General features: G+C 37.5%; 1 protein-coding gene across 10 annotated transcripts in view; it reads left to right on the top strand.

The window, feature by feature from the left end:
* The window catches only part of arhgef10lb (Rho guanine nucleotide exchange factor (GEF) 10-like b), a 55,213-nt gene that overhangs the window by 3,780 nt on the left and 34,406 nt on the right, over window positions 1-17,027 (top strand). For 3 of the 10 annotated variants that reach the window (XM_067371159.1, XM_067371165.1, XM_067371166.1), the window contains exons 2-9: window positions 673-738; window positions 2,324-2,360; window positions 7,060-7,386; window positions 7,531-7,558; window positions 7,895-7,968; window positions 12,512-12,640; window positions 13,520-13,653; window positions 16,837-16,945. In XM_067371159.1, the coding sequence (XP_067227260.1) occupies window positions 673-738; window positions 2,324-2,360; window positions 7,060-7,386; window positions 7,531-7,558; window positions 7,895-7,968; window positions 12,512-12,640; window positions 13,520-13,653; window positions 16,837-16,945 (904 nt within the window). Of the gene's footprint in view, window positions 1-355; window positions 423-465; window positions 552-672; window positions 739-2,323; window positions 2,361-4,688; window positions 4,879-7,059; window positions 7,387-7,530; window positions 7,559-7,894; window positions 7,969-12,511; window positions 12,641-13,519; window positions 13,654-16,836; window positions 16,946-17,027 lie in introns of those variants that run through there. The other 7 variants (XM_067371163.1, XM_067371161.1, XM_067371160.1 and 4 more) reach the window with 5 other exon arrangements.

The following is a 17,027-nucleotide window of genomic DNA, read 5'->3' as shown; positions in this document are numbered from 1 at the left end:
TGGTCTTGCCCCTGCCCTTCGTTCTAGTGAATAATTCATGCACACTGACCTCCAGCTGTAGTTATCTATCAGCAAACAAGAAGGACCGAAACTCTTTACAAGTACTTTGTGAAGTTTGGCAGTCACTTTTATCTAAAGCAAATTACAGTGTATTCAAAGTCAATATTAATTTCCTGGGAATCAGACTCATGGCCTTGGCATTACTACCGGGATGAAAGAGATATAAAGTGGTTATTAAATCGCTGTCTCATTTTTTTATTAATAATGTTACTGATGCAACTAAACCTGTCCTGAAGTTTCTTCAGCATATTTCTTTGAATCACCCTCCGGTCATTCCTCTTGGTTGAGTTGTGTTGTTCTGACACATGCTGAGAGTCTTTCCCAGTCAATGTGGGAGGAGATGTTGTGCAAGGATTCAGCTGGTAAGGCAAGCCTAGATCTGCCACACGCCGTCAAGGAATTCAGCATTTTCAGCCTGTCTCCTTTAGAAACCTGTAATTTCCCTGAACAACATAGAAAAACTTCTAGTCATATTTCACTGAAATGTAAAGGTGTGATGTTAGATATGTTACAGTATTGTGTTTCACTGTCATACAAAATATCCTGTGTGTTTTTAGGGACTTTGAATTGAGCATTTTAGAGTAAATGAGTTAACACATTTCTCTTTTACAGGAGTGCAGACATGACTTCATATTAACTTCATGGCATCTCCACAGTCTCTTAACCCTCCTAAAAAAGGTTAGTACGTGGATCATGCTGCTTGTTGATTTCTTGGTGTTAGTTTAATTAAAATGTATTTAATTTATTCCAAAAAACCCATCCAGATCAATATATTTTAGCATTAATTATATACTAAAATAACATTTATTGTTATTTTAAATGAGCTTTAAAGGTGCCCTCGAATTAAAAATTGAATTTATCTTGGCATAGTTAAATAACGAGTTCAGTACATGGAAATGACATACAGTGAGTCTCAAACTCCATTGTTTTCTCCTCCTTATATAAATCTAATTTGTTTAAAAGACCTCCGAAGAACAGACGAATCTCAACATAACACCGACTGTTACGTAACAGTCGGGGTGTACGCCCCAATATTTGCATATGCCAGCCCATGTTCCCAACATTATGAAAGGCATTAGACAAGGGCAGGCAGTATTAACGTCTGGATCTGCACAGGTGAATCATCAGACTAGGTAAGCAAGCAAGAACAACAGCGAAAAATGGCAGATGGATCAATAATAACTGACATGATCCATGATTACATGATATTTTTAATGATATTTGTGAATTGTCTTTCTAAATGTTTGATTAGCATGTTGCTAATGTACTGTTAAATGTGGTTAAAGTTACCATTGTTTCTTACTGTATTCACGGAGACAAGAGCCGTCACTATTTTCATTTTTAAACACTTGCAGTCTGTATAATTCATAAACACAACTTCATTCTTTATAAATCTCTCCAACAGTGTAGCATTAGCCGTTAGCCACGGAGCACAGCCTCAAACTCATTCAGAATCAAATGTAAACAATATAACAGTATACAATACTCACATAATCCGACGAATGCATGCCGCATGCATGATGAACACTTTGTAAAGATCCATTTGAGGGTTATATTAGCTGTGTAAACTTTGTTTTGGCACTGTTTAAGGCAAGCGCGAGCTCCAGAGGTGAAGAGCACGAGATTTAAAGGGGCCGCACAGCATATGCCCCAAAATAGGCAGTTAAAAAAATTAATTAAAAAAAATCTATGGGGTATTTTGAGCTGAAACGTCACAGACACATTCAGGGGACACCTTAGACTTATATTACATCTTGTAAAAAAACGTTTGATGGCACCTTTAAAAGATTAGTTCACTTTCAAATGAAAATTACCCCAAACTTTTCTCACCCTCAAGCCATCCTAGGTGTATATTCTTCTTTCTGAGGAACACAATCGGAGATATATTAATAAACATCATATTATTCTATCAACTTGCAAAGAAAGTGTAAAACACTTGCAGTTCAAAAAGCTTACGCTATATCCTACACCTTCCCTATTCAACTTAAAAAGCTTAACCGACGTGACGCCAGCTTACACTTTCTTCACAAGTTGAATACAGAAGGCTGTCTGGTGGAAGCTTGATATTTTACTTCATAACTCTTTAGATATGGAAATATTTTTTTTAAACGATACGCAGGACTTTATTAACCCCCCCGGTACCGTGTGAAGTATGTTTATGATGGACGTTCTTCAGCTCATGCTTATTGGTATTGCTCACTGCCATTATAAAGATCGGATGCGTCAGGATATTTATTAATATTTCTCCGATTGTGTTCATCAGAAAGAAGAAAGTCATAAACACCTAGGATGGCTTGAGGGTGAGTAAAGCTTTGGCTAATTTTCATTTGAAAGTGATCTAATGCTTTAATTTTTTGTTTTAGTTTTTATTACTTTTGCTAGGCCCTATGGTATTTTATTTTTATATTTCTATATAGCTTTAATACATTTTTTTCTCAATTTTAGTCATTTTAGTACTTCAACGTTAGTACATCATATTTTATTTATTTTTATTCTATTTTATTTTATTTTTTCCGAAAAACACTTTTTAATAGTTTTAATTTTACTGCTGCAGTAGTTTTACCCTTAGGACTTTTAGAATAATAATTATTGTAGAGTTTCTTAAAATATCAGATAAATTGACCTTTTTATGACAAGGCAAGCCTCGTCCAGGTTGTAAAATGTCATGTGGTGCGAAAAACTTAAACTTAAAGGGTTAGTTCACCCAAAAATGAAAATGATGTCATTAATGACTCACCCTCATGTCGTTCCAAACCTGTAAGACCTTCGTTCATCTTCGGAACACAGTTTAAGATATTTTAGATTTAGTCCGAGAGCTTTCTGTCCCTCCATTGAAAATGTATGTACGATATACTGTACATAAAAGGTAATAAAAACATCATCAAAGTAGTCCATGTGACATCAGTGGGTTAGTTAGAAGTTGTTGAAGCATCGAAAATACATTTTGGTCCAAAAATAACAAAAACTACGACTTTATTCAGCATTGTCTTCTCTTCCGGGTCCTTTGTATATCCGCTTTCACTCCACAGTGGGTGCTTCTCAATATCCCTCCTCGTTTCCTCGATGGAGCTCAGCCATCTTGAAGGACATCTCAATTGCTTCCCGAGGAGTCATGAGCGAGGATACACAGATGCATCCTTTGCGGAAGACTTTCTCCTCGAGAAACCTGACGCACGCATAAATTCTCCTCCACCTTCATATACGTCACTATAATTTAAATGTATGCCTTAAATGTTTGCAGTTTAAATAAACTTTACATGTCACATATTTCAATGGGGCATCTTGCTTTATTTATTATATTTTTTTTAATAACCAAACTTTAACAACATATGGGTAGATCCCTCATGCGCAGCTGATGACGCTTTGAAGTGGCGCTAAAGGGACTGAGGATATATCATTTTACTTGATTCAGTTCCTCCGTCCTCACGTCTTTTCCTTGTTTCCTTCCCTCGAGTCCTGAAGGGGTGGAGCTATAACGCGAGCAAAGGAAGCAAGGAAAGGAAACGAGGATGCGCAAATAAGAATTGAGAAGCACCCAGTGATGCTGCTTCTTCTTCTTCTTTCCTTTTTTACGCCGGTTAGCATCCAGCTTATTGGTGCATTACCACCCCCTTCTGCTCCGGAGTGTGGTTCACGACTCCACAGTGATGCTGCTGACGTAAGACGCTGATGACGTGTTATCCGGTGCGCCCGAGCTTCGTTTACAGTCTGAGGGAGACGCACGCTGTATTCCAGCTATTCTGCATTGTTTGTATTTTGTTATTGCTATATTTTTTAAAAAGGTTTGTAAGTGTGCATGTCACGGATGTCCTAATCGCCAAAAACAACAACGTAAAAGTGCATTACCAACGCCGACAGATGAAAGGATTTAATGGAATCAATTCAATGGAAAGTATTCCGGAAGAGAAGACAATGCTGAATAAAGTCATAGTTTTTGTTATTTTTGGACCAAAATGTATTTTCGATGCTTCAAAAACTTCTAACAAACCCACTGATGTCACATGGACTACTTTGATGATGTTTTTATTACCTTTCTGGACATGGACAGTCTACCGTACATACATTTTCAATGGAGGGACAGAAAGCTCTCGGACTAAAGACAAAGATGAACGGAGGTCTTGGAACGACATGAGGGTGAGTCATTAATGACATGATTTTCATTTTTGGGTGAGCTAACCCTTTAAAGTTAATTTAAGAACACATGTTTTTTAAACTAGATTTTTAGAAGATTTATCTTGGACACTCTTATATGTCATTAACCCAAATTCAAATTCATACTTTCTAAGCCAAGTGGTGCTTAGTCATGATTTGGAAGTGCTGCCAAGATGTTTGAGGAGGTGCGTCATGTGACATCACACTGTTCACTGCACTTTCTGGTACAAACAAGGCCCAAACAAAGGCTTTGTGTGCCTGGAACATTTGGGTGTGCACTTTTCAAACAAAGAGAAACCATAATGACAGTTTAAGAGCTGTTAATGACCTCTGTATAGTATGTCACCTGTTCTGGTATATTACAGAATAGTACAATGTGTAAAACTCTAAAACTCAGTTACTTAGTTGAGGGAATACGTAATTACCCTCTTAATCTCCAGAGAGCTTGGGAAACTGCAGTGCTCAAGGTAACTGACCATATGCTGCAGTAGAGCAATACTTCCACCATATGCCACCTGCTCTTGACACACATCCATCCTGCAGCCATGGAGACCGCTTGCATGAGACAATCGCTTAAATTTCTAGTGTCACCCAAAATCCACCTGGCCGGGTCTAAGAGGTTCTCATACTTCTGCTGGAGTGAGGGGGGTGAGGACAAGAGGCACGGTAAATAATTTTGTTGGTTTAGTGATTGTTGTAGGGAATAGTGCACCTGAGCACTGCATGATTACTGACCTTTAGAGCCATTTTCAAGTCATGTGAGCGTATATTGACTTGAGTAACTGATTTGTGTTATTTTATAAGGTAAATGTGCACCAGGAAAAAATCGTAGTACACTTATAGCAGAGAAAGTTTAAACAGAAATGTGAGCATAGACATTGCCTCTTGTAATTGGTTGATATACACTGCTGTTTTGCATAACTCACTTTCAAAGTGGGAGCAAGTGAAAACATTTACTGGTAACAAGTACTTTCAGTTGAGTATTCTCTGTTGAGACCATATGGTCACATGTGTAATCCTGCTCATCACAAGATCTGTTTTACTCCGTCCAGTGCAGAGTATGTAATCTCTCTTCCTGTGCTTTGGCTCCTTTGCTAAACGTAATGTTCCAACAACTGGTCAGAAAATGCCAAAAAGTGATGTAATGTTTTTGTCGTTAAACTTGTCTTTGTGGTTTACAAGAAAAAATATATGCTGCCACTGCTCTACTCTACTGGATTCAGCTCACATCACACTCACACCTTTGGTGCTTGTAACAGATTGTTTTCGTCTGTATTATTTTGTCCATCTGTTCAATGTTTGTGGCATGTGTTGCCAGAGGGAGGGAGTTTTGGCTTTAAGTTTGTGAGTTTTGGGTGTTTTTCTAAAGAAATCTGATGACTCACAAGGGTTTTGTCTCCAGTGTTATGGTCAAAACATATTTGAGCCTCCTCTTTGACTTGATCTGGCATCATAATGGAGTACAAATGTAACTGCTTAGATACAGAGTGTGCACTGAATTATAAAGACGCAATGTTTTGTTTGTTGTCGTAATGTTTTTGAAACATAAAAAAAAATGTGTGAAATGTGAAATTGCATTGTGCATTCTAAGTCCGAGTGTTACATTGCAATCAGTCTATAGCAGGCAGGTCCTAGAGGATATAGTGTGGCTTGGTGTTTACACTGATCAACACAATCTCATGAAATAAAATAGATATAGAGGGTTGTTCTCTATTCTTAAAATCCACACATTGCTGAATCCATGTTTGTGAAAATGTACAACAAGGCTTGGAGGTGGGCCATTTAGAACACCATCACAATGCTCAAACAGCCACTCAGAACACTGTAGCAACACTCGAACAGCCACTAGAAACACCATAGCAACACTCAAACAACCACTCGGAACACCATAGCAACACTTGGAACACCATAGCAACACTCAAACAGCCACTCAGAACAGCATAGCAACACTCAGAACACCATAGCAACACTCAAACAGCCACTCAGAACACCATAGCAACACTCAGAACACCATAGCAACACTCAAACAACCACTCGGAAGATCGTAGCAACACTCAGAAACACCATCACAACAATCAAACAGCCACTCAGAACACCATCGCAACACTCAGAACACCATAGCAACACTCAAACAGCCACTCAGAACACCATAGCAACACTCAGAACACCATAGCAACACTCAAACAACCACTCGGAAGATCGTAGCAACACTCAGAAACACCATCACAACAATCAAACAGCCACTCAGAACACCATCGCAACACTCAGAACAGCCACTCGGAAGACCATAGCAACACTCAAACAGCCACTCAGAACACCATAGCAAAACTCAGAACACCATAGCAACACTCAGCCACTCAGAAAACCATAGCAAAACTCAGAAAACCATAGCAACACTCAAACAGCCACTCAGAACACCACAGCAACACTCAGAACATCATCACAACAATCAAACAGCCACTCGGAAGACCATAGCAACACTCAAACAACCACTCGGAACACCATAGCAACACTCAGAACACAATCACAACACTCAAACAACTACTCAGAACACAATAGCAGTGCCATAACAATGCTTAAACAACTACTCAGAACACCCAATGAATAACCACTTTAGTAACTGTAGGAATGCTCAGAAAACCACTCATAACACCAACTCAAACAGCCATTTCAACACTAAAAAAAACACTCAGAACACCATGGCAACTGCATAGCAATTCCCTGGCAACCACCCACAGCACCCCTGTTCACTTTTTTTCACTTTTTTTTTTTTTTTTCAGGAAATGTAAAAATGTGTTTTTTATCTTATTTTTGACAATTAAAATGAGCTTTTTTGTGTTATTTCAGAGTCAATGGTCCCTGGTGTGACTCAGAAGCCCCAGGATGAGGAAGAGGGGGATGATGAAGATGAGGAAACCGGTGAGAAGTTTGAGTTTGATGACAGCGAAGACGAGCAGAATACAGCAGAGAACTCTGTTCAGAATAAAGAGTCAGAAACTCCTCATGTGGAAGCTGAGCATTCAGAGAGTACTAAAAGTAGCGCTGCCGCAAATGCACTTTATTGTCAAGCTATGAAGCGTGATACACACCATAATCAGCAAACAGTAAATGGAGAGACCCCTGCTGGTCTGAAGGACCAAAATATCGCCACACATCCTCACACAACATACCCAGGTTAGTCTGCAATATGAGTTAATCACATAATATGACTGTATTTATGGGTATAATGTTATTTATGTGAAATCAGTCATTAGATAAATCTAACTTTTGTGACTTTGGTAAATTAAAAATGAAACATACTTTCTGTTCTCCCTGCAGACATGGTAGCCAGACAATCTCCTGATGGGTAAGAATGTTTGTGTTAACACACATCAGATTTTATGACAGATTTATGCCTGATGTGTTATACTTTGTTATACTTTCATAGAGACACTATAAATCTTTTATGCTTACTCTTTGAAGTGTTTTTCCCATAAAGGACTTTATTATGCATTCTGTCTAGTCCTAGGGTTAATTGTTTACCTCTTATGTGATCACTTTTCTTACTGTATTAGTTATTCAACAACTTGCTCTGGCTATAGTGACATCTAGTGATAATGTGACTATTAACACACACCGACTGATAAGAATAAACATGATGGGACTGTAATTTTAATGCTTTTGCATTCCTGTTTTGTTTTAGGATTTCCGTCTCGGCCGAGTCTCGAGTAGCCGATGAACAAGCGAGCACTTGGAAAAGAAATAACATTTATGAAGGTATTGCACTAAGAGCATATTTCTGCATATTTCTGTGGTTATGAATGTTTTGGAATAAAACTTTTAAAGCAGGACTAGCTGGATATCCCAAAAATAGTCCAAATACCCAGCTGGCTAGTGACTGACCTTTAATGTTGAAATGTGGTTGAAATAATGTTAGTTGTTGTTTTTAGTTGCTGTTGAAACAACGATGAAAAAACTTTTAATGCTAGATGTTGTAAAAAGATAACAAAATACTTATAAATCAGTGTTGAAATTTTCTGAAGAAATGGTAAAAGAACCTCTTAATACAACGTTGATTCAATTCACAAAGTGAAATACAGTTCAACAATGATTCGCCTTGATCCATGACATTGATTCAATAAATACTGAAATGCCAACTGGGAAGGCATTGCTATTTTTCAGAGATCTGAAAAATAGCAATGACTAATCCAATCCAGACCCACAGGAATCTCACGGGAAAGAAAACACACCCATGCCAAATGTACACACATGGTTCAGCCTAATGAATCAGATTCTTTGGAGATTTTGCTTGAGAATTATGTTGCAATCCAATCAAATAACACAACAAACAAGTGATAAGGCAAACAAAATAATGCAATGAATATAATACGCCCTTGTCAATATGATTATTTTCCTAAATTTTTAAAGCTGCACTGGAAAATAATTATGCATGTTCCAAATACTCTGTAACATAACAAAATTACTTGGCGTCTTGGTAACATCAAATTCAATGGTCATAGTAGAAGTGACCTCAAATCTCTGTCCCTTGGCTGTTAAACAGTCTCTGCTATGTGTGTGCAGCCCCAGTTCACTCTCGGGAATGGTTCAGTGTGGTTTCAGAGCTCACTCTGCGACTGCATAAAGGTACAATCCCTACTCCCCAGGACAGTTGGAATAGCTGTGCCGGTTTTGTATTTGACTGTAATCATACATGCATAGATATCCTTTTCCTATTACACGGCTCTATGGAATATTTGATTCTGACTGGTCAGTAGCCATCTTCAGCGGTCTGATATGTCCCATGGCAATGCTGCATAATCAGTCCGTTCATCCAGGTATCCTAAACCAGTGCTACTTCATGAGGACAGCACCTTCTTTCATCTCAGTTATTGATATTACTTTAATATTGTTGCATTATTCAGCCTGCTGCTGGTCCGAATGTTTTGTAATTCTTTGTAGTAGACAGCTTTTGATAGTGGAATCATTCAAATAAAAATGAAAAGACATCTCAGATCAATACTATTATTCAAAAGTTTGGGATCAGTAGATATTTTAAAATGTTTTTGAAAGAAGTCTGTTATGCCAACAAGGCTGCATTTATTTCATACAAATACAGTATAAACAGTAATATTGTTAATTCTATTTTAATTCAAAATAAATAAAAAAACTTTTTAAATTAATATTTTAAAAAGTTATAATTTATTGCTGTGTTGCCAAAGCCGAATTTTCAGCAGCCATTTCTCCAGGCTTCACTGTCACATGATCACAATTCAAACATCATGAATATAAAATTCAAAGAGCAGCATTTTATGTGAAATAGAAATATTTTGTGACATTTACAGGTGCTGGTCATATAATTAGAATATCATCAAAAAGTTGATTTATTTCACTAATTCCATTCAAAAAGTGAAACTTGTATATTATATTCATTCATTACACACAGACTGATATATTTCAAATGTTTATTTCTTTTAATTTTGATGATTATAACTGACAACTAAGGAAAATCCCAAATTCAGTATCTCAGAAAATTAGAATATTACTTAAGACCAATACAAAGAAAGGATTTTTAGAAATCTTGGCCAACTGAAAAGTATGAACATGAAAAGTATGAGCATGTACAGCATTCAATACACTGCTCAGGTGTTATGAGAGCCCAGGTTGCTCTGAATGTGGCCTTCAGCTCTTCTGCATTGTTGGTTCTGGCATATTGCATCTTCCTCTTCACAATACCCCATAGATTTTCTATGGGGTTAAGGTCAGGCGTGTTTGCTGGCCAATTAAGAACAGGGATACCATGGTCCTTAAACCAGGTACTGGTAGCCTTGGCACTGTGTGCAGGTGCCAAGTCCTGTTGGAAAATGAAATCTGCATCTCCATAAAGTTGGTCAGCAGCAGGAAGCATGAAGTGCTCTAAAACTTCCTGGTATACGGCTGTGTTGACCTTGGACCTCAGAAAACACAGTGGACCAACACCAGCAGATGAAATGGCACCCCAAACCATCACTGACTGTGGAAACTTTACACTGGACCTCAAGCAACGTGGATTGTGTGCCTCTCCTCTCTTCCTCCAGACTCTGGGACCCTGATTTCCAAAGGAAATGCAAAATTTACTTTCATCAGAGAACATAACTTTGGACCACTCAGCAGCAGTCCAGTCCTTTTTGTCTTTAGCCCAGGCGAGACGCTTCTGACGCTGTCAGTTGTTCAAGAGTGGCTTGACACAAGAAATGCGACAGCTGAAACCCATGTCTTGCATACGTCTGTGCGTAGTGGTTCTTGAAGCACTGACTCCAGATGCAGTCCACTCTTTGTGAATCTCCCCCACATTTTTGAATAGGTTTTGTTTCACAATTCTCTCCAGGGTGCGGTTATCCCTATTGCTTGTACACTTTTCTACCACATCTTTTCCTTCCCTTCGCCTCTCTATTAATGTGCTTGGACACAGAGCTCTGTGAACAGCCAGCCTCTTTTGCAATGACCTTTGTGTCTTGCCCTCCTTGTGCAAGGTGTCAATGGTCATCTTTTGGACAACTGTCAAGTCAGCAGTCTTCCCCATGATTGTGTAGCCTACAGAACTAGACTGAGAGACCATTTAAAGGCCTTTGCAGGTGTTTTGAGTTAATTAGCTGATTAGAGTGTGGCACCAGGTGTCTTCAATATTGAACCTTTTCACAATATTCTAATTTTCTGAGATACTGAATTTGGGATTTTCCTTAGTTGTCAGTTATAATCATCAAAATTAAAAGAAATGTGTGTGTAATGAATGAATATAATATACAAGTTTTTCACTTTTTAAATGGAATTAGTGAAATAAATCAACTTTTTGATGATATTCTAATTATATGACCAGCACCTGTATAAATGTCTTTACTGTCACTTTTGATCAATTTAATGCATATCTGCTGAATAAAATTATTAATTTCCTTCAAAAACAAATCTTACTGACCTCAAACTTTTAAATAGTAGTTTATTTATTTGGTCAATAGCCGTGTAATAATAAGCAGTCTATTTTGCATTAATGACCAGCTGACTGTACATTATCCCTTACATAGATCATAGTTAGATCTGTCAACCCTTTGCTGTATTTGTTTACCAAGCTTCAGGAATTATTGTCAGCTCTATCAAGTATTTTGTTTCGAACTGTTTTGGCATTGTAGTACTGAAGTTTTAGGCTGTAGATAAACCTACTGTGTTGTGGTAGTGCACTGTATTGATGCTGTAAGTACAGGTTCTTGGTAATGAATAATGAATATGGCTTCCATATCCACTCCTTGCTGCTGTCATTTCTACACCCTTTTAGATCTTTGTGTCTTCTCCTCAGTGTATAAACTTCTACATATGTGCAACATCACACTGACAATCAATGTCATCTACAAAGCTACATAAAAAAATATCCCGGTTTCAATAAGCAAAGCTATATCAATAACATCTGTGACATGATGTCAATTACAGCAGAAAATAATTTCGAGCTGCATGTTGAGAGAAATGTACTCATGCAAGTGCGGCACCAGAAATCCAACCATTTCCCCATAGATTTCCATCATTTTTCACACATTTTTACAAACTGAGAGATGGGAAATGATTTTCTGTGGTAAACAACAGCGTGCCACAGCTGCTTAACTTGTGTTTAACCTGGAATATTCCCAGGAAAGATATTTATATTATACTCCTACTCCTAATTAATGTGTTCTCCGAATTTTAAAAGCTCTCCCTCTGACATCCCAGACAGTAGTCTCGATATATCCTTCAGATATTCAGAGACCTAAACAGTTTAAAGAACATTTCACTTTGAGGTATTTTAAGTTCCCGTGGGGGAGACTCAGCAGGCGACTTCATTAGGCAAAAAGAGGCTGTCAACAAATCTGTATGCACTGTCACAGTCGAGACAAATGCATGTGTTGTCAATCTGCCATTTGTGTGGAGGAGTTTGTTTGTTATTTTAATAGTACTGTTGTCAGAATGCAAGCTCAAATCTGTGCCAAAAGGATTATTAATGTGCCTTTCTGGGCTAATCAGGGCTGAGTTTCATTTGCGCTCGACCTGTATTGGGTTTAATACCTCACTGAATTTCTGATGAATGATTATCAAATGATGTTTGCTGTTACTGGTCCTTCAAATAAGATCCTAAACCCAGTCTCCTGCTCACTTAAAGTAGTATCCCATCCTTTTGTTTGTTATTCGTGCTTAGAATTTGCTTAAATATCTATTGAACCATTCCATTTGGAGCCTCTCATTCTTTATGTAATAGAGTTTGTGGTTAGAAGTTTTTCTTTTATATGTATGAATGACACTCGAAGTCTCTCTCTCTCTCCTCTAGGAAAAACTGTTTCTGAATCAGCTGCAGATTCACCAGCAGAACAACTGAAGGTGAACTCAGCTCCTCCTGCTCACTCAGAGGTCATCTACGATGATGTGCCTTGTGAGAACAACTCGCCCCCAGATGCAGGTCGGTGTCTGTTATCTATCCAGGTCAACAATGTCATCACCCATAGGAATATTCACACATGATAGCTCTTTAATATCTCAAATGTTTCTTCAAGACAGCAGTGAGGTGAAATGGAGAGCAAATTAAAACTTTTCTTCAGAGAGAAAAAAACTGTAATCTCACATGTGTCTACTCTACACTCGTAAAAATTCATAAAAAAAAGTTCGTAAAAATATGGCGTGACGTATCATGTTAATATGAAGGAATTTTCTGCATTGATTTTTCACAGTTGTTTTACCTCTATTTGGATTACGCATTGTGTGTGTTTTAGGCTTGAAGGAAATGCCCATAAACTAATTTTATATCTGTTTTTCTATGGATTTTTTTTCTTACAGTGTAGATTTTCGAAAGAGATCTCAAAAACTGTGCAAACAGTGCACAGATTTGCCAGTATATTAATGTTTGCAACCAAAAATCTGATTTCAGTATGACTTTCTGCAACAATATTTCCATGGTCAAACTATCTGAACTGTGATATCCACATCAAAGACATTTAGGAGAAACATCTGACACAAAAATATACATGAATGCACTAAGGACAGTCTTCTTGGTGGCCAGCCTGAATTTCACTACCTGAACCCACTAGGGGCATCTGTGAGTCATGAAGATCCCATGAGATCCAGAACCAGAAAACTGTAGAAGGTGCTAATAAAGTGTAAACTCTGAGTAATAAATTTTTTTTCTATAATCAATAAATTTGCATAGCAAGCAAGACTTGCCCTCATCCTGTAATAACCAACCTGTACAAACCAACTCTCTTATGTTTCCTGTTACTGTAACTTGACTCAGGACATCTATCTTCTCCCCACCTCACATACTTCTTTCTGTGTTATTGTTCAGAGGATGATGTGATCTATGAGGAGGTGCAGAGGTCTGGCGAGTCTGGACTGGTAGACAATGGCTGGGGTTCGAGTGAGTTTGAGAGTTACGACGAGCAGTCAGACAGCGAGACCAAGCAGCCCACCCGCAATAAGGTACAAAGACACTCATGGCAAAGGCAAACAAAGTCCTAATGGTGTCTCTAACAGTTATAGCTATGATATTTGAATATTACACAGTTTATAGTAGAGAGGTAAAGTGTTCAGTTATTATTAAGGTTATAAAATTAAGGTTAAAATACTTTTTCCAGTATTTTTCATATAGCCATTCATTTAGGTTTATTCATCCTTGTAAATACAATGAGTCTCATTCACTAATAATTGCATGGATTATTTCGTATTTGTACGCTCATGAGAACTTCTCATGAAAAATCTTCACCTAATTCACAACACGTGTGTACGCACATGATTTTGTTCTTAACCTCATTCTAAATGAGCGGCCGTGTGCATGAGGGTACTCATTTGCATAAAACACGCCCAAACCATCTCCAAATATGGGCTTTCTGTCTTAAGCCTTAAGTCACTCTCGTCAAACATGCCGCTCTTTGCAGACGTGCTCTCCTCTGATCCTTGGGCAATGCCAAGTGTGCCATTCTCAACAGTTCTCACGATAAACACCTTTTATACAGACCCAGATTACAAACCAACTGTACATGAACGTATATTACACGTTATTCAGAGAAACCTCACAGCTGAACAGCTGGGAAATCAGTTTGAAACAGTAATTTTTTATGATAATTCTGTTCTGTGATGCCAGTAGAGCAGAGATTACACACTTCAGCTATAAAAAAAAAGAAAAGGAAAGAGGAAATATTTTTTTGGCGCCTGGTTCTTTCAGTTCTCCTTCCTTGCCGGGTTTACCCTGTTCCTGTTCTTATTTAATGTATTTTGATGCATGCAGAGAAGATCAGGTCTTAATTCACAGATGTTGCACAGCATGCATGAAAACAGGTACAGAAAGCCTTAACTAGACTAACCAAATAGCCAGATTGGGCCTTATCTGTACTTCTGTTAAAGGACTAATTTGTGAGCAGTAGAGCTGTTATAGTGTGAAGATTTAATACCGTAAACTGAGACAGAGACACTATCTGAGGCTCTTGTCTGGCTGTCTTGTTCACTCTGTTATGTCTGTCTTCAGTTCCCTCTCTTGTTGGCCTTGATGTTATCACTGTCTGCCTGTGTTTGTCACTTCCCTCAATCTTATTATTTTCCTCCTCCTCTTCTCTTTATCTGCCATCTTTCTCTATTCACTGATACAATTCAACCCCACCCCTAACCACTCGTGGACATGGCTTTGCGGTAATGGATATAGATTTCCCCCGACGTACGGCGTCTGAAGCAGCGCTGTGTCCAGACCAAGCGTGAGCTAGCCATGCGGTTAGGGGCTCGAGACGTCAGCCAACTCAAACAAAACTATGACATTAAGGTACATTTATACAGTGGTGGATGTGTGGTTATCACTGATTCTTGAGACATGGGACAAAATGTCAACTTGACAATGACTGCGCTTATATTTTCTGTATGTGTCAACTCTGCTAAGAAAATGTTTTTATAGAATCCACTGTATTGTTTTTGCTTTATTCATCAAGGATGCATTAAAATGATCAAAATTGACAGTGAACACATCTATAATGTTACAAAAGGTTTCTTTTTCAAATAAATGCTGATCTTTTGAACTTTCTATTCATCAAAGATACCTGAAAAAAATGCAAAATATTCTACAAAAATATTAAGCAGCACAACTGTTTTCAACATTGATAATAAGAACTGTTTCTTGAATACCAAATCTGCATATCAGAATGATTTCTGAAGGATCATGTGACACTGAAGACTGGAGTAATGATGCTAAAAATTCAGCTTTGTGACATTTTTAAATTACATTTTAAAACATAGAATAGAAATTGAAAACATTAGTTTTGAATTGTAATAATATTTCACCATATTTTTACTGTATAGTTTTACTGTATTTTTGATCAAATAAGAGTAAAAAATACAGTAAAAGCATAATAGATTTCTTTAAAAAAAAAAACATTAAAAAAATGTGTGCTGCAGATCTTCTTTTTTTTTCTTCTTTTTTTTTTCTTTTCAGCTGTGATTCTGATTCTTGTGTGTTTTTCCTTGTCATTCACTCTTTATGTATCAATACGCCACAAACGTGTTGGTGTGTGTGTGTGTGTGTCACAGCATGGCTGTGATAAAGCACACAATGAAAGGAGTAGAGAACAAAAACATCTTTATTAACATCTTAATAAATCCAACAAGGTAACACTCAGAAGATAACAAGAAGAAAGACACATGACAACAATGAACAGAGGAAACTCAGGGTTTAAATACACAGAGATATCAAGGTGACTAATTAAACAACAGGTGAACGTAATCCAATCAGTAACCATAAGAAACTAACTAGCTGACAGAACTCAGGCAAAGCAGAACAGAACATAATGAAAACAAAACCAAAACAGAACAAGTTAATGATTGACAAGTAAAAACACAATGAAGCCTCAGAAACATGGCTCTTTAGCACATTTTGTCCCAGTTTTTAAGGATCAGTTTTATATTGCACATTAGACTAAATCTAGATAATGTAGATTTAGTTGCATTCGTAATTTATACATTATTCACTAAAATTCACATACAGCTTGTAAGTATGTAGTAGTCCATCATGCACAGCATTGTTCAATGGACAGAGGGTCTCATTCACTAATAATTGCGTGGATTATTTCGTATTTGTACGCGCACGAGAACTTCACAAAAAATCTCAACAAGTGATAATTATATAATACAATTAATGTAACATACTTTAATATAATTGTGGTCTTGTTAGGATTAAATTTCATATTTATTTAACTTCTTAACACGATTATAAGGCCGTACAGAGTAAGTGCTTCTTTCTTTCTTTTTTTTTTTTTTTTGCGTATGACTGCTTTCAGTTGTTCCTATATTTATTTAGAATGACTTTTAGTACGAAAGTTTTGGTGAATCGTGATTTGTTCTTAAAATTGTTCCTCCCACATTTGCATGTGCGTACACATGCTTAGTGAATGAGACCCAGTGTTTTTTTTTTTTTTTTTTTTTTTTTTTAAATGTACAATGAAAATGAAACTGTGTGAAATCCACCCAGTGTTGCAACTGAGTAGAGAGGGACCTTGAGGGTTTGTTCTGCTGCTAAACACTTATCCACAAACAGGAATGTTTCTCTTCTCTTTCAGTTCTGCTGATTCATTTTGTTCCATGCTGTCATCTTATGCAGTCAGCCTATTTCTCTCTTTCCTCCCACAGGTTCAACAGCTAATGAAAGCAGCTAGGAATGGCACGAAAGATGGACTGGAAAAGACCAAAATAGCCATGATGCGCAAAGTGTCCTTCCTGAGTAAAAAAGACTGCACAGGTTTGACTTTTTGACTCTCATTTCCTCTTGTTTATTTCTGGTGTTTTTTTCTGACACCTGGTAGGTTTCAGTACAGAAACAG

This window comes from Chanodichthys erythropterus, chromosome 20 (genome assembly GCF_024489055.1).
Source record: "Chanodichthys erythropterus isolate Z2021 chromosome 20, ASM2448905v1, whole genome shotgun sequence".
Taxonomy (NCBI): domain Eukaryota; kingdom Metazoa; phylum Chordata; class Actinopteri; order Cypriniformes; family Xenocyprididae; genus Chanodichthys; species Chanodichthys erythropterus.
This window is presented reverse-complemented; position numbering and strand designations above follow the sequence as displayed.